The 27,682-nt window shown below is 46.0% G+C and overlaps 1 protein-coding gene across 2 annotated transcripts in view; it reads left to right on the forward strand.

Moving 5' to 3' along the window:
* Nucleotides 1-455: 455 nt before the first annotated feature.
* SLC6A17 (solute carrier family 6 member 17) overlaps nt 456-27,682 on the forward strand; it is a 138,826-nt gene continuing 111,599 nt past the window's right edge. For both annotated transcript variants that reach the window (XM_078641311.1, XM_078641312.1), the window contains exons 1-2: nt 456-741; nt 14,178-14,335. In XM_078641311.1, coding sequence (XP_078497437.1) covers nt 456-741; nt 14,178-14,335 — 444 coding nt within the window. The remainder of the gene's footprint in view (nt 742-14,177; nt 14,336-27,682) is intronic.

Below are 27,682 nucleotides of genomic sequence, written 5' to 3' on the forward strand. Positions count from 1 at the left end.
TTTCCAGTCAATTTGATGAAAGATAAATTGCTTTATTGGAGAGTAAAGGTAGATACCTCCAGCACAGCTTCACAGCTCACAAACCAACTCCTATAATCAAAAGCTAATATTCCATCCTAGCAACATAACTAACATTCTAATGATGACATGCAGAGGTGCCAACTCTACACAATGTTATTCATTCCCCAAGGTGCCTCGTGGCGAGTGAGTTTTCACTGTGTTTTACACAAAGAAGCATATTTGTTTAACCTATTCTTCGCCCGACATTCCTTCACTTGCTTACTCACGCATTCACTCTTTTCTTCCAGACTGTCTCGCTCACTTTTTTTGTCTTTCTTACAGATCTCCGTGTTGGCCAGTGATCGACTGTCAAGGCCCTGAGCTTCTCTGCCATAACCCCCCTTGGGTTTGTTTCTTCTCGTGACTGACTGCCTCTCGGGGCCCAGGGCTCTGCAATGCCTAAGACGAGTAAGGTGACGCAGCGGGAGCACAGCAATGAGCTGGTCACGGAGTCCGTGGCCGACCTGCTGGGCCACGAGGAGCCCGTGGACTACAAGCTCAGCTCCTTCAACGTGTCCGCAGAGACCCCGACGCAAGCCAAGGCTGTAGAGGAGGGCATCGAGGTGGAGGACCGGCCGGCGTGGAACAGCAAGCTGCAGTACATCCTGGCCCAGATCGGCTACTCTGTCGGACTCGGGAATGTCTGGCGGTTCCCCTACTTGTGCCAGAAAAATGGTGGAGGTGAGAGGCTATTTGTGTCTTGTTTTTGAAGCATTCACTGTTTATAGTGTGTCTTGGATGCAGGGTAGCCGCGTTGAGTCACAGAAGCACTAGGAGTACAATTAACTGTTTGATAGTGACGTGGGGACTACACTCCTCTCACATATTTTGTGAGGTAAAGATGTCGAGTACAAGATTTAAATTCTCTCGGAACTAGAAAAGGTAGAAAGACAGTGCTGGTCCTCTTGACTGGCAGTACTGCAGTGTCTATACAGGAAGTTCTAAAAAGTATCAGGGTACAGTGCATAAGTTGGCCAGGTGTTTCCGGTGAAAGCTAGAAAGCAAGAAAAAAGAATGCCAAATGTGAAAATTATGAGGTATGATGGCGGGAGGGCAGGGGAAGGGGTATCATATCGAAGTACGTAGCAAGGGAAGTGCTACTAGATGTACGTATTTATGTTTGTGAACCTTAAAAATTAAGCTGGCTAAACCATCAGGCTCTTGTCTCCGGGAAAGGAAGGTAAAGTGGCAGAGAGAAGCACTTTAGAAGGAATCAGCATTGATGGTTGCAAAAGAAACCACTTATGTTGCCTTCGAAGACCGTTCCAATGGCCAAATGGATATCGTACGGTCATGTTCAAAGAAGTATGAAGAGCAAACCATGGTGTTAGGTGTGTTGAAATTCAGGGCCCCCTTCTAAGGTTGCCCAATCAAGAAACATACGTCTCTGATGTCCTCCAGCGTATTACTCATCTCAAGCATAGATCCATAGGCCGTGAATGGGTGATGCTAAGACATGAGGATGTTACATATTCTTAAAGACCATTGTTACCCTATAGGGTGGCCTGTCACTGGTGGGACAGTTAGGAGCTCCTGGTCGGTGCTAAAATGAGATCAAACCATCAGCAAGAAAAGCAGCGCCTTAAATTTTGGGGGGAAATTAGGGCGTGTATACAGAAATCCAAAATTGTAATTTTCTTCATAGCTTTGAAACCATATTAAAGAAAGACCGGTGACTTACTCTAATCTTCTGTATTTGAGGAGCAATGAGAAATCCAGCAGTGGTAGAGAGAAGCATTATTAAAGGACTATAATGTCTATTGTTTTTGTAGAAATTGGGCTGGAGGGCCCTGCAGATTAAAGAAAGACGAACCTCACAGTGGCTTTTGAAGATAATTCTTTTTCCACTTGGGGCCAATAAGGCAACCTTCCGTGAGAAAAGCCAAGCTGTAGGAAGTGATCAATGTATTGCACAGAAGGCCTTATTTCGCATATTCCACAGTGTCAAAATAAGAACAGAGGCAAACCCACGTACGAAGAATTCCATAGTTCATGTGTTAAAGACTTATTGATTCAGGCACTGCCATCCTTGAGGGGATGGTACAAAAGGGGGTGGTGATGGACGGAGCACCTGAACCAATCAAACACTCACTGAGTTCAGGCTGGACTGTTCCCATGAGGCCAGGGTCAGACTGATTTGCATATAGCCATGTCTGAACTGGGGTGGCAGAGTGGGCTAAAGAACGGTGATGGATCAAACCCAGATCTTTTGACTGGGTGGGAGTGTTTGATTGGTTCTGATGCTCCGTCCATCACCACCCCCTTTTGTACTGCTTTTGCCGCCATAAGTGTGGCAGGGTATGCTCAGACGTGAGCCCCTTGCTCACTTTGCCACTGGATTCATGCAAGCGGGGCTGAAGACGGCTGGAATGCCAGAAACTGGTCCTCGGAAGCTTGTTTCCGGTCCAGGGAAGGCATGGCTTGGCAGTTCGGGCTGGACTGTTCCCATGAGGCACAGGGTCAGACTGATTTGCATATAGCCATGTCTGAACTGGGGTGGCAGAGTGAGCTAAAGAACGGTGATGGATCAAACCCAGATCTTTTGACTGGGTGTGAGTGTTTGATTGGTTCTGATGCTCCGTCCATCACCACCCCCTTTTGTACCGCTTTGGCCGCCATAAGTGTGGCAGGGTATGCTCAGACGTGAGTCCCTTGCTCACTTTGCCACTGGATTCAAGCAAGCCGGGCTGAAGACGGCTGGAATGCCAGAAACCGGTCCTCGGAAGCTTGTTTCCGGTCCAGGGAAGGCATGGCTTGGCAGTTCAGGCTGGACTGTTCCCATGAGGCACAGGGTCAGACTGATTTGCATATAGCCATGTCTGAACTGGGGTGGCAGAGTGGCCTAAAGAACGGTAATGGATCAAACCCAGATCTTTTGACTGGGTGTGAGTGTTTGATTGGTTCTGATGCTCCGTCCATCCCCACCCCCTTTTGTACCGCTTTGGCCACCATAAGTGTGGCAGGGTATGCTCAGACGTGAGTCCCTTGCTCACTTTGCCACTGGATTCAAGCAAGCCGGGCTGAAGACGGCTGGAATGCCAGAAACCGGTCCTCGGAAGCTTGTTTCCGGTCCAGGGAAGGCATGGCTTGGCAGTTCGGGCTGGACTGTTCCCATGAGGCACAGGGTCAGACTGATTTGCATATAGCCATGTCTGAACTGGGGTGGCAGAGTGGGCTAAAGAACGGTGATGGATCAAACCCAGATCTTTTGACTGGGTGTGAGTGTTTGATTGGTTCTGATGCTCCGTCCATCACCACCCCCTTTTGTACCGCTTTTGCCGCCATAAGTGTGGTAGGGTATGCTCAGATGTGAGTCCCTTGCTCACTTTGCCACTGGATTCAAGCAAGCTGGGCTGAAGACGGCTGGAATGCCAGAAACCGGTCCTTGGAAGCTTGTTTCCGGTCCAGGGAAGGCATGGCTAGGCAGTTCGGGCTGGACTGTTCCCATGAGGCACAGGGTCAGACTGATTTGCATATAGCCATGTCTGAACCGGGGTGGCAGAGTGGCCTAAAGAACGGTAATGGATCAAACCCAGATCTTTTGACTGGGTGTGAGTGTTTGATTGGTTCTGATGCTCCTTCCATCACCACCCCCTTTTGTACCGCTTTGGCCACCATAAGTGTGGCAGGGTATGCTCAGACGTGAGTCCCTTGCTCACTTTGCCACTGGATTCAAGCAAGCCAGGCTGAAGACGGCTGGAATGCCAGAAACCGGTCCTCGGAAGCTTGTTTCCGGTCCAGGGAAGGCATGGCTTGGCAGTTCGGGCTGGACTGTTCCCTTGAGGCACAGGGTCAGACTGATTTGCATATAGCCATGTCTGAACTGGGGTGGCAGAGTGGGCTAAAGAACGGTGATGGATCAAACCCAGATCTTTTGACTGGGTGTGAGTGTTTGATTGGTTCTGATGCTCCGTCCATCACCACCCCCTTTTTGTACCGCTTTGGCCACCATAAGTGTGGCATGGTATGCTCAGACGTGAGTCCCTTGCTCACTTTGCCACTGGATTCAAGCAAGCCAGACTGAAGACGGCTGGAATGCCAGAAACCGGTCCTCGGAAGCTTGTTTCCGGTCCAGGGAAGGCATGGCTTGGCAGTTCGGGCTGGACTGTTCCCTTGAGGCACAGGGTCAGACTGATTTGCATATAGCCATGTCTGAACTGGGGTGGCAGAGTGGGCTAAAGAACGGTGATGGATCAAACCCAGATCTTTTGACTGGGTGTGAGTGTTTGATTGGTTCTGATGCTCCGTCCATCACGACCCCCTTTTGTACTGCTTCCTTGAGGGGATGGGCAGAGTGAAATGTTCTTTCAGAAAAGCAGATGTAGAAAAAGCAATATGAGAATATTTTAGATATCAGAGTGCTAGAGGACAGAGGCCTCTATATAAAATCCGAAATTTCTCAGTGATAAAGAAGACAAGGGGAAGACATTGGTTGTGAAAGCCACAAACTTTATGACCTTAAAGAAGGAATATTACATACAATCAGAATCTCTGTTTTCTCTTGTGTCTAGCTTTAGTGGAATTGAGCCCACCCACCTAGCAATGGCCATGAAGCAATTTTGGAAGTTTTCTTTGGCTTTTGCAGGAATGTCATATAACCTGTAGACAATCCGGGTGTAGCAAGTGAAAACCTGAAACAGCAGATAAGTTCAGCTAATGGAACAACAAAAATACATTTGTACTTCGTGGACTTAGAGATGACCCCGCAGGGACTGCGTGGGAAAGATATTTCCTTTCACATTGAAACAATGGTGTAAATACAGCCTGTGTCCAATTAAACAGAAATAAGGTGATCCAAGCTCAAATCCTGATGCAGTTTCCACAGCGAAAATGGCCCCTGGACCTGTGGAAGATTCAGAAGGAGTGCCCTGCCTGCTAGAAAGACTGCCTTGCTGCCTGAGAAGGAAGATTGGACTGGTCTTCATCCCAAGCCCCCAGAGAGATTAAATGGTCAGTTGGCTGACCTTCTGTGTGATTTACAGGGACGCAACACGCTTTAGCTATCTCCCTGCAGCTGCCTGCTGCAAGTGGACATGCCTACACCTGCAACTGCACCTGCCTGAGCTTTGCTGCTGTCCTCTCCTGAAGTGAGCCCTGACCCCCAAGAGGTGCCTCCCAGGTCCTGGACCCTTAGCTGGCATCAAAGCGGGTTCCTCAAAGGAAGAAAATTTAAACATCTTGAATTTTGGGATCCTCATGACCGCGAATGGGCCACTTCATGCAAGACTCTGCTGCTGTGACGACCGCCAACGCGAAGCTCCGGTTAAACCTCCTCTTTGTGTGATGACTGTCCATGGCGACCAGCAAAACGAAACCTGCACTTTGTGTTACAGCCATGACCGAACACGATGCTCCTCCTTACGGCATCCTCCACTGCAATCTAAACTCTTTGCGACAGACTGACAACGTAACCTTTTCAGGGGTGATAGAGCGCGCAGGTCACCCGACCATAAATTTACCATATACGCATTGGGCCCATGTATTTCAATTCACCATATTTATTAATCGGGTAAACTTACACTCTACTACCAGTAACCCTTGTTCCTTCCTATTGATTTCTACTGTACCCGACTTACCAATCCACTGTTACGGGTACCTATGATCACAATGGATCAGGGAGCTAGCTGTAAAAGAAAGGCAGACACAAAATACCAATCTCATATAATTTCTTTGCACTCATGTAATAACCACAGACTCGGGAAGTTTTAAAATCTTTATCTAAAAGTCATCAGCTTCAGAAAGCATAAGGTTTACAGTAAGCAAACTGTCTATAACTAAGATAATAAAGAGCACATATCCATATAGGAAGTAGATCAGACCAACCATTTATGAGTCTAAAGGGAAGGTAAGAACAGGGAACACCCTAATATAGGTTTCAGAGCTTAGACTCAGTATGATGTCTAAAGGACGGGAAAATAAGGAACATACTGATATATCACAATGAACTATTTCTCCTTGAAGAGGAACTATAGCTAAAGTAAGAATGAACCATACTAATAAGACGGGGTAATCTACTAAAGGGTGGGTAAAGAAAGGGAACATCTATATGGTATGAACAGTATATAGAACAGTACTTATAGGATGGGGAAAAATTTGGAACATGCTAGTATAACAACTACACTGTAGGACTTTATCATTTGTCAGCAAAGGGAAGGTAAGAGAAAGGAATAAAGGGCAAGTACAAATTTATTCAAAGCAAGGAAATGGAGAGTGCAAAATGGGTTCCCTCAGATTTATATTTACCTAGAACGGTGTGGAGACCAACCCTGGCCACGGGTCAGTCAAGGATAGGAGAAACCCCAAGGAAGGACAGTCGCCAGTAGGCCAGCAGGTGCAGAGTGGACACCCCAGGACAGGACAGGAAAACCAGATTAGGATCAGGACAGGACCACCAAGGTAAGACCAGCACCCGCAGTTTGGAAGCAACGCCTGCGCTCCACCCTCTCTGCAGCTATCAACCAGAACCCCGATTGGGTTATCGAATTTCCCAGCAAAGTGCTCCGCCAGCACTTAAGGTTTCCCAAAACCCCGCTTGGGTCTATGGAAATTACGGACAGAGTGCTCCGCAGCTCTCTGTATCAGTCACCTATTGAGTGCGTTGGGTCAGTGACAGGTCAGCTATTCTGACAAGTCGGACAATTTCTCTAGCTAAACCTAGGCTAGTTATGCTGTTTTCGGGTCAGTGTACCACCCCCCAAATGTTGCAAGTGTAAGAATCCCCAATTTCGATTGGTCCTCAAGTAGGACAGGTCACCACACCAACCAGGATTTACTTTCTCAAGTCCTAATTTACATCTTTTGGGACCGCCTATTGAATTTGGGGTTCCCATGACATATTCTACAAAATACAATGGAGACTACAAAGATTATATACAATTGTGTCAGTTGCAGTACAGTTCAGCTTCGTCCTGCTGGGTCGCAGGTCAGTTCTCATGAGCATCTTGACTGTGGCTGCCAGCTGGCTGGGTTCCACTTGTACAAGGTTTTCTTCCCTCTGCCAGGATGGCATGCGCAGTAGGGACTTCCAAGATGGGGTTTTGAATCCCTCCCAGGCCCAAGGATTTACGATACATGAAAAGTAAAGAAAAACAATTTAGAATATAGAAATAAATGAATACACTGTATACCAGGAATCCCTATATGACTCCCCTTACTTTATACTAACTTATAGCATTAAAATTAGTGCAAACGAACAGAAATGCAGAAAGCGATAGTGCAAGCTTCGGCATGTGAGAACACAAAGCGGCCATCTTAATTCTAATGCGCAAGCGCAAAGATTCCCACCAGAACTGCGAGTACGTCACGTCACGTGAGTGTGATCGACGCATGCGCAGACGAACTCCCGCCAAGCAGCGGCCATTTTAGTGGCAAGCGTATTATGGTTAATAAACACATATGCAAGCTTCTCTAGGACATCCCAAATGTCTGAATAAAAGGGGAAATTAGTAAGACAAACAGTTTTAGTTAGTTCATTATTGGTTATTCGAGGTTCTTGAATACAAGCAAGCCGCTTTACGTGCGAATTCTTGCTCCATCAGGGGTACTAACCTGGTCCTTGTATCCGACCCACGCTGCCTCGCGGTTGGCCTGAACTTCTGATTTTCTCCCAGTCTTGCCTGACCAGAGGACCTTGAGTGCCGATTTGTGCTTTTAGGCGCTATTTTCTTTAACATTGCATATTTCTTGTGTAGTGTTTGGATTTTTGTCATTTTTAGTATCATCATTTTATTAATTAAAATGTACCCTTTTTGCTATGTGATGGAGAGAGGTTTAGAGGGTCAGTTGCCTTCAATATTCCAAATAAACAGAATAGCGCAGTGATCTTATAATAATACCAACTGCATAATACCTGAATACGAGACAGAGGGAGAACCATCAAAAGGAGATGCATTGGCCGAGACAACAAGCGGCAGAAGTCATATTTCCACACAGTTTCGAGAAATTAAGTTTCTGTTCCATTTTAAAGTGCCTTGCGTTGTCTCCGACAAAAGGAAAAACAAGGATTTTGTATTTTTCTCTTTTTAGGTCAATCCTGCCAGACCGCAAAGCTGTCTGGTTATGAAAGACTTATTGGAGACATGCCGATAACTGACCTAGAAAGCAGTTCCAGCCATTGCTTTCCTTTGTCTTTTTGTCACTTTCATTTTCTTGGTTTCTGTCCAACTGCTCTATTTGTTTTAGCTCATCCAGCTAGTCTTTTGCCTTCCCTTGGAGGACAACCTGTTTACCATCTCTCTTATTGGCTCCTGTTATCCACCCCCAAGTGTCTGCCTTTTGGGAACTTTTTTTTCTTTTTCTTAAAGCACTCCATGAAAGTGCATATACTTCCCCCGTTCTCCATGTTTCTCACTTCTCAGCCCATTTCTTTTCATAACATTATATAAAAAAGTTATTTTCCACAGGTATGTTGTTAGAGCCACTCTTATGAATGCTTTCACTTTTATCTCGCTTTGCCCTTCGAGCCCCTCTCCAGTGCACTTTAATTTCACAGTGCACTCTCTCCTCTCGTTCACTTCCAAACACCCCATGTTACTTTGTCTCAGTTTGCTTCTGTCCAGGCGCCCTGCGTGTTGTCTCCCCCCCCCCCCCCCCCCATCTGCGGACTCCATGTTGCCTCCCCCTGCGCCCCCCTGTGGTGTTTCCTCCCAGCCTCTGTGTTGATTCCCCCTCCTGTTGCTCCCTCCCCCTTCGTGATATTAGGCATTTGCAAAACCTTTTGGCTACCCATTTATTGGAATGGATTCCTAAATAAACGTAGTTTTCATACTACGCAAGACTCCTCACCCTTATTGGTATTGTATGTGATTGCACGGTGAGTGCTGCTGGATCTCCGAGACAAGGTGGTGAATATATATATATATTAAAGTAACTCTGTGACTAAATCAGCGCCTGCTATTTGGTACCACCTGCGGCCAATGCGTGAATGTTAGGCCCCTTACACCATTTCCAAATGGGGCTCATTGTTGATTCTGTGAATTCGAACATTTTTTATTCATATAACACTATACATGACCTCATTGGCACATGTTGTGATGAGTACATGCAATTATAGGCGTGAGGGCAATTTTATTGTTGTTATATCGTATACCCTTGATTTACGGGGAGTATAAAATACAGCGTCGGTTTGCAAGGAGTCAGAGTGGGGGGACGGGTAAATGTGCGATTGGTGCAAGCATGCATGCAAGGTGAGTGGTAAGTGTAACTAAAAAGAAATAACCACTTACCTTGCTTCCTGCACTACGACTGACATCCTCCTAACTCCTTCCGTGTTCTGCTCTGTCTACAGAAAATTTCCCATACCAATCCTGAGGCTACTCTCACCAGCATGAGCGCGGCGCCAGGATTACAGGGAGCGGCCTCTCTCTGCGCTACGGAGGTCACTGGGGGCTTGCGCTTGCTCTAACCCAGCTGTCTTAAAGTTAGAGAAGTTTAAAACGTGCATGTCTGGCTGCAAGACAGCCGGCCAAAAAGATGTGCACTTTAAACTGAAGTGCACCGCGCACTGCTCCCACTCAGGTGCAGTGCAGCAGTGGCCCCGCCCTGTCCTTACACTCGGTTCAGGACCGGTGGATAAAAAATAAAATAATTATAAATTAACTTTATTACCATTTTATTTTTCATTTCTGGGGCGTTCCTGGGTGGGCATTTTTTGCAGTGCGGCGCTGCTCCTCCGCTCTCACAGAGGAGCAGCCTCTGATACCTACTATAAGACGGTGCTCATCAGTAATCGCCTGTACCAGCAGAGTGATTGAAACTGTTTTTGCTGTCTTGGGTACATCCTGATTGATTGTACAGCACACATGACATATATTTGCTTGCATCATGTAGGTCTACAATGTGAATTCAAAAAACGTATCCTCTCTAAGGAAGTGAATGATCAAGGGAGGAGGAGGAGGAAAGAGTATGTACTTCCACCACACTTAGTGGTGGGAAGAGGAAAACACTCTTTTTTTATTTACAACCCTCACCCACTCTAGTAGTGGCATGCTTCATCATTAGGTTCAGCCTGACTCCTAAAGGTCAGGGTGGACTCAACCGTATTCCATGGAGCATTTAGAAGACAATTTGTTATTATTGTTAGGGCTTTTTTTTACTTTTAGATAAAAAGTCCTAACTCACCCCAAGCATCCCTTAATTGGCCGGGTGAGCAGTGAGATTAAAAACATTGTGAAGGGGCAATATGGATATTGTGGTCCTAGGACCCTAATATAAATGCTAAGTATAACAAGTTGGTGTGCAGTTCCTTGGTGCAGTGAGAGTGTTCAGGTCTGAGAAAAAGTGCCCTCACACACCCCGAGGGATGTCATGCTTCATTATATGGGCCTGCTCCTCGTCGGGCCGGTGCTGCAATGCCCGACGGGCACCCGCGAAGGGGCTCTTTGGCAGAGATCTTTTTGGTGAAGCCGTTTTGTGCGTGGGGGTGTGTGGAAAGACTTATCATGGGGCGGTGGTGGGAAGGCCCTGTAGTCACACTCTGGTGTAAAGGATAAGGTAACAGAAAAGAAAAAATGAGAGGCAGAAATGAGTTTAGGCGGTAGACGCCACCTAGCTCAGGAGAAGCCCAGCAAACTAAAAAAGTTGGCTGTCCTATCTAACTTGCTCTCAGGTTACAAATGCTCAGTGGGACTGCACTGCTAAGTGCAGCCCCGGTCTCTAGACACATCTTTACTTGTATACTGTAATTTCAGTCTAAAACGTTGAAGTCAAGTCACATATTTTAATTTCATTGATGCCCATGCAGAAGATCTTTGGCAGGTCTCCTTCACGGAAAAGGACACTTGTTTTCTATCTTTTCAAACGTGCTTTTGTGCAGGGAGTGCCCTGGATGCTGGGCGCAGCTCTCAAAGTGCTCTGCAGTGCCACGGCACAATGTGAGAGCCATGCTTTTGACCAAAGCAAAAGTTTAGTTCCCTTAAAGCCTGACTGCTTGCTGCATTCTTCCCACTTCTAAGAAATGAGGAGCAAATTAGCCACAAGTGTGGCTCATTCTGCTATGCGCCTAGAAGTTTTTTTTTTTTTTGCCCAGTACTCCTTACTGAGCAAATAGCACAGCCTGGAATTCAGCCTCCACCAAGTTCTGAAAGAGAGATGCCTTGCCAGCCCAGGATAGGGGTACTCTTCAACTGACTGTGCCAACAATCTTCTTGAAGCCTGCAGGCAGCATCACTGGAGATTCCAGAGCAAACCTCTTCCATTTTGTCTTTAAAATGAGCCTGTATGGTGATGTCAATTGGAGCGGCAATTCTGCGGGTCATTTTGAGGATTTAGGATTTGTCATCTCCTTTATAACCCATAAAATGCTAGTAGCGAACTCTAATTTGACTGGAAAACATACTTTTTTGAAAACAAAGTAGCCTTGTATGTATTTCCTGCCCGATCTTAAGCTCTACTTGAAGTTCTTCACAAGGGTGCTTCTGCCATAGATGTTCCACCTTTCGGACTGTAGTCTGTAATGATTTGGGCTCCTCTGTAAACTATACTTGAGATAGTTATAATCTATTATGCTTGGAGAGTTTCAATGGAGCATATTCTCCAACTAAGGTGGGGAGACGTATTATACCAATGCACCATCTGATGAACATCGCCCTTCTTGACCCAGCTTCTGAACTCCCTTTGAATAAAAGGACTAACTTCTTGGCAAATAGCTTGTTAAGATTGTGTTAGGAGACCACCTTTGCTCCAACATGTTTGTTTACATACACTTCCTGACTATACTTGGAAGGGAAGTAAGAAAAGGTCTGACAAATCAGTCAGCAACAAGCAAACGTATTCCAATTTCCAGATCTAGAGTGAGCAACCCAACCAGGCTGTGGCCAAAATGTTGTAGATTTCACACTATTGCTAGCTAGGAGACTATTAGCAATGCACTGGCTTAGTCCTAGAGTTCCCAGACGTGGCTGGATAACTACGAGTCACAGGATAATGTTGTGTGGCAAGAGTCATAAAGGAACATGACAAGCTGCCGGAAGACCTGGAGATATGGCAAGAACTAACGAAGGGCCTTATTTTGAGTTGCCGCACCAGCAGTCCGGCTGCTCTATCACAAGATTGGGGGTTGGACCACCATGAGACCACTGTTGCCACCAGGGATCCGCGATAACTGGCGGTCTTGCATGGGTCTGAAGCCCGTATTATATTGGCAGTGCCACTGCAGCACCACCAGGCACACTAGGAGTTTCCTCACTGCCACAGTTTTCACAGTGGTGAGTCCGCCATGAAAAGTGTGGCGGTGAGAAAACAAAGAGGATCAAAAAGGGGCCCCTGGTACCTCTACGCCAGGGATGCATGCAGGGGAGCATATGTTGTGCCCCACTGTCTGCCTGCACCCCCAGTTCCTGCAGGGCATGGACTTTACTGTCCATGCTCTGCAGGAATGTGCAATGGCTTTCCTATTGCAATGTGTTTAATTATGCTGGAGAGTCATTTAATGTTATAACTTTCGGCATCCATCTTAAACTATTCAGGTATTTATTATTATATCAACCAATATAGATTACAGTATTTACTTGATGACATGGTACCTCTGTTGCGGAGTATGTCTTTTAGTTCTATGACCAATGAGGGGCGGGCTCTTTGCAACATGCAATATGTACAACTTGTAATGAGTTTGTATAAAAAGGAGCTGAGATAAGTTGTTAGACGCCTTCAACTCTTCTTTATCAGGCGGAGCCCATATCAAACAAAGACTGAAGTCTACAAGAACAATCAGTTTTCAGTTACAACAGGTTAAAGGTAGACAGAGATCGAAAGAGCGTTCTCAAAACTAGGCAAGTGTTAGTGGGCAGAAAATGAGTATGATATTTATGACCTGCTCAAATGAGCACTGAAGGGGGGGGTATTAACAAGACTCGTTCACAGCTCAGCTCCTTGTTGTAGATTATTCCAATCTCACCTCCTTTACCAGCAGCCCAATCAGCACAAACATCGTGTGAGATGACCCCGGCCGGACTCTTCTCCACACCATGTAACTGTAACCAATAGCACTTACAAATGGTTATTGCATCTGGTACCAGGTATCCCTAGATACAGAAACTGAGCTGCTGTAAGAGGAAGGATCCTCGTGCGCCTTTGTAGCACGAGGATCCTTATTGTGTTATGAAGGGTGTCCCAAATTCAGGAATGGAACTGTTCCGGCGAGTTCAACCACAGTGAGGTCAAATTCTGGTTGCTACTTCCAGGTGCTGGACGCTCCTGGATCTGGGTGCAAGTACTTTGCAAATAAACTTGTTTAACCACTATTGCTTGGTCCGTCCCATCACTTCATATTGGCAACGAGGATGTGATTCAGGAGCTCACATTCCATAAAGCGCAATACAACGTGGCCAAATGTATCCCTTCTGTACTTGGACTGACAAGGATCCACGGCCAGGCAATCATTTATGGCTTCCTCTAAGGGAAGACCAGGACAGAGTAACCAATGAGTTGTGCCTCTCTGGGAGCCCCTGTGTAGTTTACTATTCTTGTTTTCCATTTTTATGTCAACCTTGGCTTGGACTTTGTGTTCTTCAGTTTATGCCTGCCTTCATTGTTTGCAGAACCCTGCATATCCTAGCACTTCTGGTAGAGTTCAGCTTTCAGCTCTGTTTGCACTAAGTTAGGTTGATGCAATGGCAATTCAAAGAGGCCTTTCCTGCCTCTCAGTTTGTGAGTAGCTGTATTTCGAGTACTTCATTGTTGGCATTGGGCTGTAGCAAAGAAGTGGCAGACTCCCCATGGAAGAGCACACCGTAGAACTCTAGGATAATTACTGTTTTACGATCTCTCTTTCCCCATCTTCTCTCTCTTCTGTTGTTCTCATATCCCCTTCTCACCTCCTCTGGTGGTCTCTCTGTGGCTGCATTAAATGTTTTCCTTTCTCCCTTCTGTCTTCCACCCTCCAAACCTCTGCCCTGGTACCCCTCCTGTACCTTCATGCATTCTTCAACCTCTGTCCAAAATTGTATGCTCTCCCTGCTTTCTTCTAAACTTTTTTGCCTTCACTTCAATCTCATTGTCTGCCTATGCCTTATCTACTATCCCATTGCTCTTTCCTCTCTTGATTTTCCCCTCCTTTCCTCCGCTTCACCCCGTACACCCTTTCCTATTGGCTCAGAATCTCTTTCCTCTTCCATACACAGGTGCCTACATGATCCCATACCTGGTGCTCCTCTTCGTCATCGGGATCCCTCTCTTCTTCCTGGAGCTGGCGGTGGGACAGCGCATCCGCCGCGGAAGTATTGGGGTCTGGAACTACATCTGTCCTCGGCTGGGGGGGATCGGCTTCGCGAGTTGTCTTGTAAGTGTTCATATACACCCCGCCCTTGCTGAGCTGGATGACAATTGTCTGTGAAGTAATTAAATAGTAGTGACTCAAGGAATTCTTACAGTACCTTTCCTAACACACTACCACAATGGCTAAATGAAGTTACTGAGACCTCCGGCCCTGCTCCTCACGGCTTAGTTTATAGCTGGCAGGAACCTGGGACCATCTCCAACACTAGCTCCAAAGCTGCCTCTACAGCCCACCGCTGGTCTCAGTTATCAACATATGTGGTGCAGCTAACAACGGCCAGCAAACCAGATAAAAGTAAACTCGTATACGTTTATTTAACAGCAGAACTACTTTAATACACATTCAATCAACTATACAATCTTGTGAAGTTGTAATGGATACATGAGGCACAAGTTTTTTGAGGTGTGACCAGCAGTGCATTTAAGGGTCAGGATCTAGCTTGCAAGGCAGGAGAGTGTAGAAAGGCAGGGAGAAAATCAATGCAAAAGGTTGTGATGCTCTTTAAGACAGAGGTGGACCGGGGGACTGGCAGATGTGTTCAGGATAAATTTGGGGCAAATGTAGAAGCAAATGGTACATGTACAAGCATATTATATTAAGTGCAATATCTGAAACGCTGTAAAATTTAAATACTACTTGGCAATGACAAAGTGCTGCTACTTATGGAATTTTCAAAACGTCCATGCCATTTAAAATTGTTTCTATTAAACCTCTTAGTGACATGCTGTCTACGCCTGATTGTCCTTCCACATAAATGTTGATGCTACCCGACTTTGTCTGAGTCCTAAATAAAGGCTCCCTAACTCTTTCCAAGTGTCAACCAAAATAAATGACTGTGTGGATTCCTCCCTAAACACAATGGCCACAATGTCTAAACTTGGATAGACAAATTCTCTGGAGACTAACAATAAAATTGACACCAATGCAAAATTCCTCAAATCCATGCTTCACCCAAGTCCTGACATTGATATGTCAAAGCAGGGCCAAGAGCACCCGGTACCTACTCATAATAACTATCAACATGAGACATTTAGTCTTCAAGGGTGCTATAAAATTGACCATAATAGTTATAGATATTTCCAGAATTGCATATGGGAAGGCTCTTCATACGGGTCTCCCTACTATATGGCTTGCTCCCTGTTGGACTTGGCCCTTATGGCAGGTTCACCCCTAATCTTTTTGCTTTTTAGTATATGATCTGTGTTAGTGATTTTTGGGTCTCTGCGCACTTTTTCCCTGTGTCCCAGGGTAAAGTGCGTGCGTGTAGTATGGCTGGCCTGCCCTCCCATAGGAATGCATGGGGGATGTGTGTGTCCATGTTAGTTCCTGATGTGTGGGGAGTGCAGGCTCGAGTTTGGTATGTGTGAACTCGTGAGAGTGAATGCTGAATGGTATGTGCGGCTTGTATGTGTCTAGTGGGGAAGTGCCACTTCTAGACATTGATGTGTGTGTGCAGTGAGGGTGCTGGAGCGTGATTGGCTGGAGCTGGCTGGCAAGCCTGGCTCCAGGAAGTCTGGATGGGTCTGCCCAGGAGTGAGTGGAGAGATCAGCATGAGTGATGTGTGGGAGGGCTGCACCTGGTTCCTGATGGGGCTGGGCTTTCCCCACACAATGCTGGCTCCGGCCCCTGTGGTGAGTCTAACGATCCTAGCCTCCCCAGTGAATGAAAGGGGTGGTTGGGCCATCAAGGGTGCTCCAAAACCAGCTGCAACTGGTTTTCCCTCACCCTGCACCCTGAAGACAAAGGATTTAGTGGTATAAGAAGGGGCTGTGTCCCCTTACAATTTGTTCTGCTTTTTGGATCCTAGCTGAGGGGGCTGCTGCTGTTGCTGGGGCCAGGAGGACCGCCACTTGGATTGTCTCCCTGCCTGGAGACCCAGTGAGCTGGCTCTGGGCCCAGCCTTGCCCCCCTGCCTCCCTGAAGAACTTTACTGGACTTTGTGCTCTCTTTAGCGCTGGGGCGCTTTACTTTTACTTAGCGCTTGAGAGCGCTTTATTTCTTGCCCCTAGCGCTTGGGAGCGCTTATTTGCCTGCTAGCGCTGTGGAGCGCTTTATTTTGGTCATAGCGCTGGGCGCGCTGATAATTCTTTCCCCGAGCGCTTAGCAGCGCTTTTATGCCACGATCGAGTGCCCACCTCGATTTAAGTATTTATTTAAGGAAGCCGGTGCCCACCTGGCGTTGCCCCTCGAAACTCACCGCCGCAGCCCAGGGGCATTGAAACCGTTGCCGGGCCGGGCCACTGCCTAGTGCGACCCGGAAGTCCCGCCTCCATATCCCCTGGGCCGCGCTGCCATTGGCGGCCCCAGAGGAAGCCAGGCGGATTGCAGCGTGACGGGGCCAGGCCGGAGAAACAGGAAGCAGCCTGCCGCATCTTGCCGAGGCTCCCGAGTGAGAGGACAGCCCCGGAGTAGCAGAGGAACCGAGGGACCGCAGCGGAGCCCCGCCCGTGGCCCCAGCAGAGCTGCCGCCTGACCGAGACCCGGTGAGTGCGGGGACAGAGTCCTTTGTTTTTATTTAGAGCGGTCCCGGTTGGCAGAGGGCCGCTCCAACGAGCGACGAGGCATTTCTTGCTTGGAGTCACGAGGGCTCCAGAGGCCTCATCATTCCCGAGCCTGCGAGGCTCGAGGCGCCATTCCTGTGTTCGAGCCCACAAGGCTCCAACGACGCCCGCATTATTGGTCTTTGAGCCCCGAGAGGCTCTAGGCGCCCACTTTGTTTTGCGAGTCCTGAGAGGCTCGAGGGGGGCATAATTATTTCTGAGTCCCCCGTGAGGGACTCCAACGTTCCGGGCATTGGGCTTTGAGCCCCCGAGGCTCTTGGGCCCCAGTTGTTAGTTGAGCCCCGTGGCTCCCACGCTGTGTTCCCCTCCCCATTGTTCTCGAGCCCACAAGGCTCCCACGTTGGCCATCATTGATTTACAACTGTCCAGCACTTAGTGGACAGTTGCTACGTTTAGGCTTGTGTTCCTGGCTGCCTGCGCAGCCTCCCTGACATTTGGACTCAGGGCATTGCAGCCCTTGCGAGGCCAGTTGGCCTGAGGGACAGTTCTTGTGTTGTGCCACGTAATTCTGGCGCATTGTGATTTATGTGCCATGTGCACCCTGCGCAATTGATGATTTACTTGATTTATGCTTCCTGCCCTTTGCTAAAAGTTACCTGCTTAGGTAAATGTATTTTGATGCCTCATGTGCAATGTCTTTAATGCTTCGGTCCCTTTGCTAAATGTGACCTGCTTAGGTGATTGAGTTGTGCTTCTTCCCCTCTGCTAAAAGTGACCTGCTTAGAGGATTATTTTAGGTTTCCTTCCCTTTGCTAAATGTGACATGCTTAGGTGATGGTGTTTTCCTTCCATAGGTCCTGAGAATAAGGTCCTAGTTCCCTGCGTGATTTTCCTACAGTGTTTAGGGTTGCGTAGGAGGTATTTACCCTTTACCAGGAAGTCCTGGTTGTGTGCTACATGTACTATTTTGGTGCTACAGTCATTATATGTTTTATGTGCTAAGTGTTATACCTACTACAAGTATTATTTCTAAAAAGTGCATACCCCTGACAGTGGCCCAGGTGGCCCTGTCCTGTACATAATCCCTTGTAAATTCTGCCCGTGCCTGTTGGCACATTGTAAAGTGTGTGTCTAATCTGATGTGTTTTTATTATAATACAAAGGCTATTTTTATATAACCTTGTGTGGAGTTTCCTTTGTGGTGGGCCTAGGGTGTTGTCGCTGGGGTGCGCGCGCAAACGCTTTACACATCGCCTCCGAGGTTAGCCTTGCTGCTCGCGACACGTTACCTAGAGGGTGAGCAGGGGTTATCTTGGTGTGTAACTCCCTTGCCCTGACCTTAGAAATGGTGATCCCTGACTGACTTTGGCATGAGCCTTGGCCGGCCGGGGGTCCCGTTTCTAACACTCCCCCTTAAAGCTGTTCGGCTCTCTGGTGTTTGGCATGTCTCTAAAATAAAAAAATTGTCCCCCCTCCCCACAGTTATTGCCTCTTATAAATGGCTACACCTGGACTCAAAAAAGTACATACAAAGCAAACTAGATCAGCTGTAAAGGTCTCCACAGCACTAGTTATCTAATGCAAACACTAAAAATCTTTGGTGGCATGGCAAAAATGTACCACAAAGAGCACAATCAAGTGTTTCTTCTCTGGCAATGCTCCTCAAATGGGGAAGACGTTCTCGACACACACTAAATGTGTCCTTATCTCTACTTTTTCAAAAAGAATCTCTACCTCCATCTACTTGTTAAACCTATTCATTCATAACTTCAGAAATTCTGTCCTATATGTCTGCTCTGCAACTAATAATAGTCTATGTTACCAGTGACCAGCATATTGACACATGTAATTACAATGTATTAGGATCTTTATTCCTTTGTCCTAGTTGCCACCTATTGTATCTATAAAGTATTATTGGTTTGTAAAGTGAACTGACTACTGCAGTGGATTGGGTTTGTGCTAGATCAATAACTGCAATAAATATTGAAAGCATATCCACCCACACCACCCTCTGTTTCCACCTCTTCTCCAACTGGCCACAGTTACACTTTTTTACTACTGCGTACTACAGCTTATACCATCATTACACAGAGACAGGGGAAATGATTCCACTTGTTTAATGAATGTTTTTTGAAAAAACATTCACTTTTCAAATCAGCCCACATTATAGCCAGTGGAAGCTGCAGCTTCCAATCATGACTTATAGAGAGATCTGCTGCAATATGGCAAATGGCAATTCCATTAGTGACGGCAGTGTTTGAGCTCAACTCTAAAGTGCTTCTGTTGTAATGCATGCATTGTGAACCATCCATGCATTGCAATGAAGGTGCAATGATACTCTTCATGATTAAGGAATTTGCTGTGGCCAGAATTAGCAACACCTTGGCACTCTTCAGATTGTAGGGGAGCAGGGTATCTGGTTTCTCTGCCCGATTCATGATGCATGAGGTTAGATGGAGAGACTGGCCAGCGCTTGCCCATCTTCACGATCTGGACAGCAGATCCATTTGGTCAAGTCTACTTACCTGATGAATCTGGGGTACCTCACAGCAGTGCTCTTCTCACTGTCCTGGCTCTTGGGATAGAAACATGTCCAGATAGCAATCAAATGCACAAGAAATCTGCAGAATCCAGCTCATGGTGGTGGGGGCTCTGAAGCAGAGAAAGAGTAGGTACAAAGGGGCAAACATAATACTACACACTCCTGTGACCCCATAGGGGAGTTTGTGGCACTTAGAACCAGCAGCTAAGACAGTGCTTCAAGAAGAAAGGTGTGTCTTCCCCGACCATACAAATGGTACACAAACACAGAGCAATATATCTGAAAAGCAACAGTCAAGATATGAATAAATTGCACTGGCTGAATAGATAACAGTGGTGAAGACATACAAAAGTCTAGGATAATTACATTTCTACATTTACATAAGCATGCAGAATTGAAATATAGATATTTAAATCAACATTAGTAGTGGAGCAATACCATTTGCATATTTTATTGCAGTGTTGAACTCATGGGAAGAAGTGGTTACCAAAATTATTGGGGGTGGAATGTTTCAGTGGAGAGGTAGTACGATGTAGAAGAACCTAACTTGGAAGCAACACAGGGTGGTTAGAGTGTGAGTAAAAGATTATGGTTTGTTCAGATACTAAGTAGAATTGTAGTTATACAGAATATCCTCAACTTCCCACACAGAACGCACATCGCACCACTCCTCAGGGGTTTCTGGCTCCCAATACACAAACACAATCATTGCAAACTCCTCACACACCCATTCAAGATACTACATAACCCAGGCCCAACCTACCTGAACAGTTGCATCTCCTTCCATGGACCACCCAGACACCTCCACTCTGCAGGAGACTTCTACTCGAATACGTCCCATGCATACACAGCACCAGATCAGGAGGATCGATCCCTAAAGTGTGAAAGGACCTCCAATTCCACATCAGAGCCTCCTCCTCCCTTCTTGAATTCCACAAGAAGCTGAAGACTTGGCTTTTTAATTAACTAACCTACCCTAGGCAGGGCTAGGCACAGACACCTGCTCAGCACCAGAATACTCTCATGGGTGATAGTGCGCTTTTCGATACACATGAACATAACACAAGATAACATGACATAGCATAATCAGGCTGCTAGTTTTTGGCCAATTCATTGACTGCCTTGAATATAAGTGTCAGGCAGTCAGCCAGCCTAGGAAGGTTGAGAAAAGTTCTGCAGGCAAAGCGTAGGCCCTTATGGAATATCGATGTAGGTCTTCTAGTAAACTATTGTAGACATACCTTCTGGGTACCATTCCTTTTTTGAGTGTTTTTGCTGTTTTGAAAGAGACGTGAGGGCTGACCCTCCATTTGTTCAGTAGCTGATATTGTAATGTGATCGCTGAGTTGCATATGAACTATTTTATTTTCTTGAATTTTCTGAAAGAAACATCAATATTTCTGGCTGAGTGGCTAAATTTAAGAGTATCAGGGAGAAGTAGATTGGGTCAGAAAGAAACGACTGCTGATGAAGAAGGGAAGTATACAACCACAATTTTAGAAGGGTTTAACGTGAGTGATTGTAGAAACATCCAAGTGTCGTTTGGCAGTGAGACAGTCCGAGTTCTGTGATTGAAGATAGGAGGAAAAGGTAGGAAATGAGAATAAAAAAATGTTTGCTTAATCTGCATAAATGGGATTTTAGAAGAAGACATAGTATCCCTGAGTGAGGCAGTATATCGTTTGACAGTCCTCTGTCCCTCTGGGGTGAACCAATGGGCATTTTTCTGGCTGCCTGTACCCAGAGTACCCCATGTGCTGCTCCTCTGGCGCTTTGTGATGAACTAAACTGACATTTATCTAGCTGACTGTAACTACTGCAAGCCATATGCTGTTTATCTGCCACTTCTGGGTGGATGCAATGGGTATTTATCAGACTCACTGTAATCAGTACATGCCATGTGCTGCTACTCTGTCACTCCTGCAGACTCTATTTGAAATGTGTCCTGGCTACCTGTAAGGAATGCACATCACAGGTTTTGGATATATGCACTTTCTAGATGGTTATCACAATTGTTTATCCTTTTGCTGAAACCTATTTTAGCTGTCTGTAGAACTCTGAGCACTTTACCCCTGATAACCAGTGGCTAAATCCTTGTGCTCCTGCTTGTCAACTTGGTAAAATTAGTATACTTGTGATTGGCATATTTAACTTACCTTTAACACCCTATTATATGGTACTCACAGTGTAGCCAAGGCCTGGAAGTTAAATGTCACGAGTGGGCTGCTGCACTCATTGTGCAAACCACTACAGTGACAGTGTAAGGCATGCCTCCAGGCATACCACTGCAACATGACTCTGTAGTTTTAAGCTAAAAATAAATAAACCCTTTTAACAGGCTTAAACCTTCATTTAAATTGTAATAAGTTACCCCTAAATTAGGTCCTCCTATTCATGGGGTGTGGTGCATGGCATTTAAAAGTAGAACATGTAGAAGTTTAATATTACACATCCGTACAGTGAAAAACTATAAAAAACTATTTTCACTGTAGCTATGCTAGGTCCTTCAATAGGAAAACACTGGAATACATTAAACCACCTTATTATGCTGATTTCGGATTGGTACCAGCAAGAGAAATATTTCAAGGACTCTTTTTCATAGGTAAACAAAATCTAATTTAATGGTAAAGTCAAATTTTGACTAGGCCTCAACGTGAAATTATGCTCTGCTCATCGAGTTTGCAGTTTTTCCCACCCCTCGCTCCGCGTAGCGCGCAGAATTTTGAAAAACTCCATGAGCGGAGTTTTTTCCTTGCTTGCGCTTGACAACGTTAAGTTGATGAGTGCAAGCAAAGAAAATCTTACTCCAGACTACCTCCCGGAGAGATTTCTCAATGCGGGTGGTCACGTATGGGCGCTACTGCTCGTGTTGAGTAACCTTCCGCATGGATTTAGGGAGCTGCAGCTCGAGTAGATGATCTACTTGAGCAGCAGAAAGAGACAGTGCCCTCTTGCACTGCACGTGGAGGCGTTCACGCTGATTTTCCAGCACAGTACAAATAGCAAGCGCTAAAAATCAGTGCGTACGGAGCGAAGTAACACACTCCGCAATTGGCGGAACTCCGTGTAGCGCAGCTGAGTTCTTTGGTCACTTCACCGAGTTCCACATAGCGGAACTCTGCGAACTCTGCCCGGGCCTAATTTTGACTAATACACACAAGGTACTTTAGAAAAGTTATTTTGTCCTGCCGAAAGCCTCTGGAAGCCATTCTAAAAAGTATTCAGCTGTCACCTGGTAGCTTGATGGCTTCTCTGTAGTAAGATGTAAACTGCTCCCAGGGCAGGGACAATAGGCCTTGAAAGGATAGCCTAGGAGCAATGCCAGATCCTTGGTGCATTTCAAAGGTGTGCAGTTCCTAGCAGGGAGTGCAGGGGAAAGGGAGGTCTTTCTTCGTGATGCCCTCACACACCCCGGGGATGTCATGCTTCATCATTGGGCCATGTTCCTTGCCGAGCCCGGCGCTGCAATGCCCGATATTAAACAGTAAAAACTACTGTGGTGTAGCTGTCAAGTGGCATGCGCTTGTGGTATTATACTCTCTGGTAGCTCAGTAAGGTTCACAGTGTCAAGGTTATATTATATATATAGAGATTTTTACACCAAACAAATCAAAGAAGCAAAAAATTCTTCCAAAGAACTATTCACAGTGGTGAACAAACTCACCACTTCTAAGACCCTTGGGATCAAGAGTGACCAAAAGATATGTGATAACATTGCAGCCGCCTTTAGAACAAAAGTGTTGAACATCTTTAAAAACTTTCAAGACTCAACCCATTCCTCTCCTAGCGAACCCTCCACTAGAGAGCTCAACACTAATACCCTTATTGCGTTTTTGCCCATCTCTACTGACACTGTAGCCAGACTTATTCAGGATTCTAAATCGGGGTCTCCCACTGACCCTTGTCCACTTATAAGGGCAGAGAGAAAATTTCCAGATGCTTAAAAATAAGACCATGCACTGGTTAAAGGAAAATCGTCCTCTGCCGGGTGACATTGATGGGTTAATAATAGGGGCAAGAAGAATAGACTGGATGGGTTATACACCAAAAACCCTGGGGGGGGACTGTATAGTGGTTAATTTTCAAGATCCTAGGGTGGTGGGGTGGATAACAAGGCAAGGATGGGGAACAAATAAGGGCGGTATTGGTATTGTGGACCTCACCTTTTTTTACCCCAGATCAACAAGTGTAACTACAAGTCTACTCAACGAGCCCATAGTCCCCCCAATGGCGCTACGGCCAGTGATTTCTTTACCACCTCCCCATGTTAGCTTTAATTATACCCCACATACACACAATAATCCCCATGTAGGATGGCAGGACTCAGGGTGGGGGTATTGACATACTGGTATTGACAACGTGGGTGGAATTACAAAAGAAGCAGAGGCGCCAGGTGATGTCTGTGGTAATATTATTGCTACAGACATTATGGAGAATAGCACTGAGGCCGGGTGTGTGACCGACGAAGGTGGTTCTAGACTAGGAACATTAAATTCAAATATCGTACACCCTGTAATGGATGATTTAGCTGTGGCCACAGTAGATGACCCAGAAAGGCTGGCCAGCCTAATGGGAATACCGATGTCATCCCATGAATCTCCACTTGTCAAAGCCAGGGATGGGTCAAATGTAGATACTGGCACCTTTTTGTCTTGGAATGTCGCCGGATTGGCTAGCAAGTTGGACTCCCAACTTTGGGTGGATTTTATAAGTGGTTTTGACATCTGTTGTTTTCAAGAAACCTGGGCTTGTGATCCACTCTTTTGCTTAGGTTACTTGAATTACTATATACCTGCCACAAAAGGGGGAAGAGGGAGGCCAAAGGGTGGCCTAACTGTGTGGGTTAGACAGGGTTTGCACATTGATATAAAAATCCTAGACCTGGGAAATAGTGATTTACAAGCCCTTAGAATCTCTGTTGTAAATGGTCCACCAATAGATTTATACAATGTCTATGTGAGAGGTGGTAAAGTAACAAATTCATCTACAATCGAGTTGTTGTCCGACGTTATGGAGGTCAATTCCCAGGGTAATGTAAAGATAATTGCTGGGGACCTAAACAGGACTTTTGAACCCTTGACTTGTACAAACGTCCTCATCGAGTGTGAAGAGGACAATCTATGGGGAGTACCTTCTTTAAACTTACTACCTGTGAAGCAATGGACTAAAGAGATTCTCCTATTAAATGGAATATGTTCGGAATACGGTCTAAGAGCCCTCAATGGTAGGACACCTGGTGATAAGGAGGGCAGTTTTACCTTTGACAATGGTATTAACAGGAGCCGAATCGATTATATACTGTGTAGTCTCCAGCTGTGGAATGGGGTTGTTGACATGGCAATCAGGCCCCGGGTTGAAAGTGATCACAACCCCCTATGTGTGTCACACAAGTGGTGGAATACAGGTTCAGGAAATCCTAATGAGACACATGACGAAACTCCTCTGTTAAGCAATGATGAGCGAAGGTTAAAATGGCCCAAGGTGCTAGCAAATGAAGTCACTATGACATATATAACTAACAAGGTAGATTGTGCAATTTCTGCGATCGAAGCAGTAGCCCTAGTGGCTCCTGGGGACAACGTTATCACAGAAATCCACAATAAGTTATTCTCCGCTTTAAGACCATGTTTTTTCATAAAGCAAAGAAAAGGGAAGAAAACTAAAGAAGTGGGTAGGTGGTTCGATAACCATTGTAGAGCAGCACGTCTAGATTTGGGGCATGCGATAAGGAACAGGGATCGTGCCTCAGTGATAAAGAATAGGAAATTGTACAAAGCAGCCATTTATCGTGCAAAAAAGAAATGGGACGAAGATCACTGGGCCCAACTAAAAGAAGCCTCTGATAATAAAGACCCAATGTTATTTTGGAAAATTATCAAGTGGGGTAGTGGTGCGGGCCCAGCAAAACCCGACAATAATGTATCAGTGGAATCCTGGGTTGATTATTTTGGGCCCCAGTATGCGGAAAGTAATAAGTCTGTGACAGCTGATGAAATAACACCGGTCTACGCAATCGAAGATCTTTTTTTCCTTAGTGAAGTAGTAATTGCCATTAGTTCTGCAAAATGCGGGAGGGCGCCAGGCCCAGATGGTATCCCCCCTGATATTTTTAAATATGATGTGGCCAGATGGGCGAGATACATCCTGCTTGTAGCAAATGCTCTAGCAAAGGGGGCAGTGGTTCCAGATACCTGGAAATGTGCAACCATTATCCCCATCCACAAGAAGGGCGACCGCTCATTTCCTGCTAATTACAGGCCTATAAGCTTAATAGCCACCGTGCAGAAAATAGTCGGGAGAATGGTAACCAACCAGCTAATGGACTGGGTAGAAGATAACAGCGCCCTCTCACCATACCAGGCGGGATTTAGGCGTGCTACTAGTACCATCGACCAGGTCTTTCGCTTCACTATATTGCGGTGGAAGACCGTTGAGCTGGGGAGGGGCAGCCTGTATGTCGCGTTTGTTGATCTGCGGGCTGCGTTCGATCTAGTCCCCAGGTACAAACTATGGTCGGTGCTCCGAAAGTTAGGGATTCCTGCAGAACTGCTAACTTTAATCATGCGACTGCACGAATCCAATTTTGCCAGAGTCCAATGGGGAGGAAGTAGCGAGACAACGGTGGACTTTCCTGTTGAAAGGGGTGTTAGGCAGGGATGTTCCATGGCCCCTCTGCTTTTCTCGTTATTCATTAACGGGATAGTCGAGAGAATGTTGAGGGCTAGTGTTGACGCCCCATCGTTAGCGGACACCAGGGTCCCGATCCTGATGTTCGCTGACGACACTCTTATTCTGTCTAAGACTCCTATGGGGCTGCAACGTGCATTAAGCATTTTTGATGCTTTTTGCTTGGAGCACGGGCTTGAGGTAAATGTAGGAAAAACTAAACTAATGGCCTTCTCTGCTGGACGCAGAAGCTATCCTAAAATTACCCTAAATAACAGCAGGCTCGATATAGTCAATGAATTTACATATTTGGGAGTGCAGATTGCGGGGGGGACTGGCTGGACGCATCACGTGAACAAAGTAGTCCTAAAGCACCAGCAGCTATCGGGTGTCCTAAGGGGGGAACACCGTAAATCAAAAACAAAACCTATAAAACCCGCCCTGACGGTGTATGACGCGAAGGTTCTGGGTGCTACCTTATACGGCGCTGAACTATGGGCTTGGAATGGTCTGACGGCTCTTCAGACCTCCGAGAACAAGTTCATGCGTGGAATTACAGGACTTCCACAGAGCACCCCCCTAATCCCATTGTTCCTGGAGCTTGGTAGACGCACGATTATCGACAGAGCTCGATTGCGGCCAGTTCTTTACTGGAGACGCCTTTGGACGACTCCGGAAATAAGACAGTACGCTGAGAGTTTTCTGTGGATCATCAAGGAAGACGTCTTCCATAAAATAAAATGGTTAAAACATCTGAAGACCATGTTGGAAAATCTAGGGTTTTCAAATCTTTGGATTAACCCCGAGGGAGAAACCTTCCCAAGTAAAGAAGCTCTTAAAAAACAATATTGGGATTGGGTGGGCGGTAAGATGCTGAATGACAATAGGGCAGATTCTATGTCTGGCCGTTTCCTGGAGATTAAAATTTCACCTGTCTTGGAAAACTATTGGGATAATGTTACGGTACCAATGGACAGGAAACTTGTCTTCCAGCTGAGGTCAGGATCTATCCCTCTTAATAAATTGACATCTGGCTGGCACAGATCCACCAACAGTCTATGTCCTGCCTGCGAAATTGCCGAGGAGAGCCTTGGCCATTTTCTCTTTTCATGTGAAGCCTACGTGAATCCGAGGAGGAAATGGCTCTCGCCGGTATGTAAAAACTTGGGGACACGCGAAAGTTCAGTGGCCCTAAGAATTTTATGCACAACACAGCAGGATTCGATAGTTATGGGTGTCGCCAAATACATGGGTTGGGCTTGGGCGATAAGACGACGGTTCTTGGGGGGTCGTATGTAATTAGGAAATCTTTTTAAAGTTTTTTATGTATTGGCATATATTGTTTTATCAGTAATGTTGTATGAGCTGCACTGTGTTTAATGAATTTTTTTATTCTGTATTATGTATTTTGTGTAAATATTCTGATTAATGCGCTTTTATGAGAATTGTCTCGAATAAAGCTTATACAAACATAAACATAAACTTATAATTCTTAAAATAATTGTAGACCTGGTCAGTCCAGGACTCACAGAAATGTTTAACCCTATGTTCATTTCTGGTACATTCCCTTCAATTTGGAAGGATACATCAATCTTACCATTGCTGAAAAACCCTCGCTGGATGTTTCAGACCCCAATAAC

This window comes from Lissotriton helveticus, chromosome 5_1 (genome assembly GCF_964261635.1).
Source record: "Lissotriton helveticus chromosome 5_1, aLisHel1.1, whole genome shotgun sequence".
NCBI classification, from domain to species: domain Eukaryota; kingdom Metazoa; phylum Chordata; class Amphibia; order Caudata; family Salamandridae; genus Lissotriton; species Lissotriton helveticus.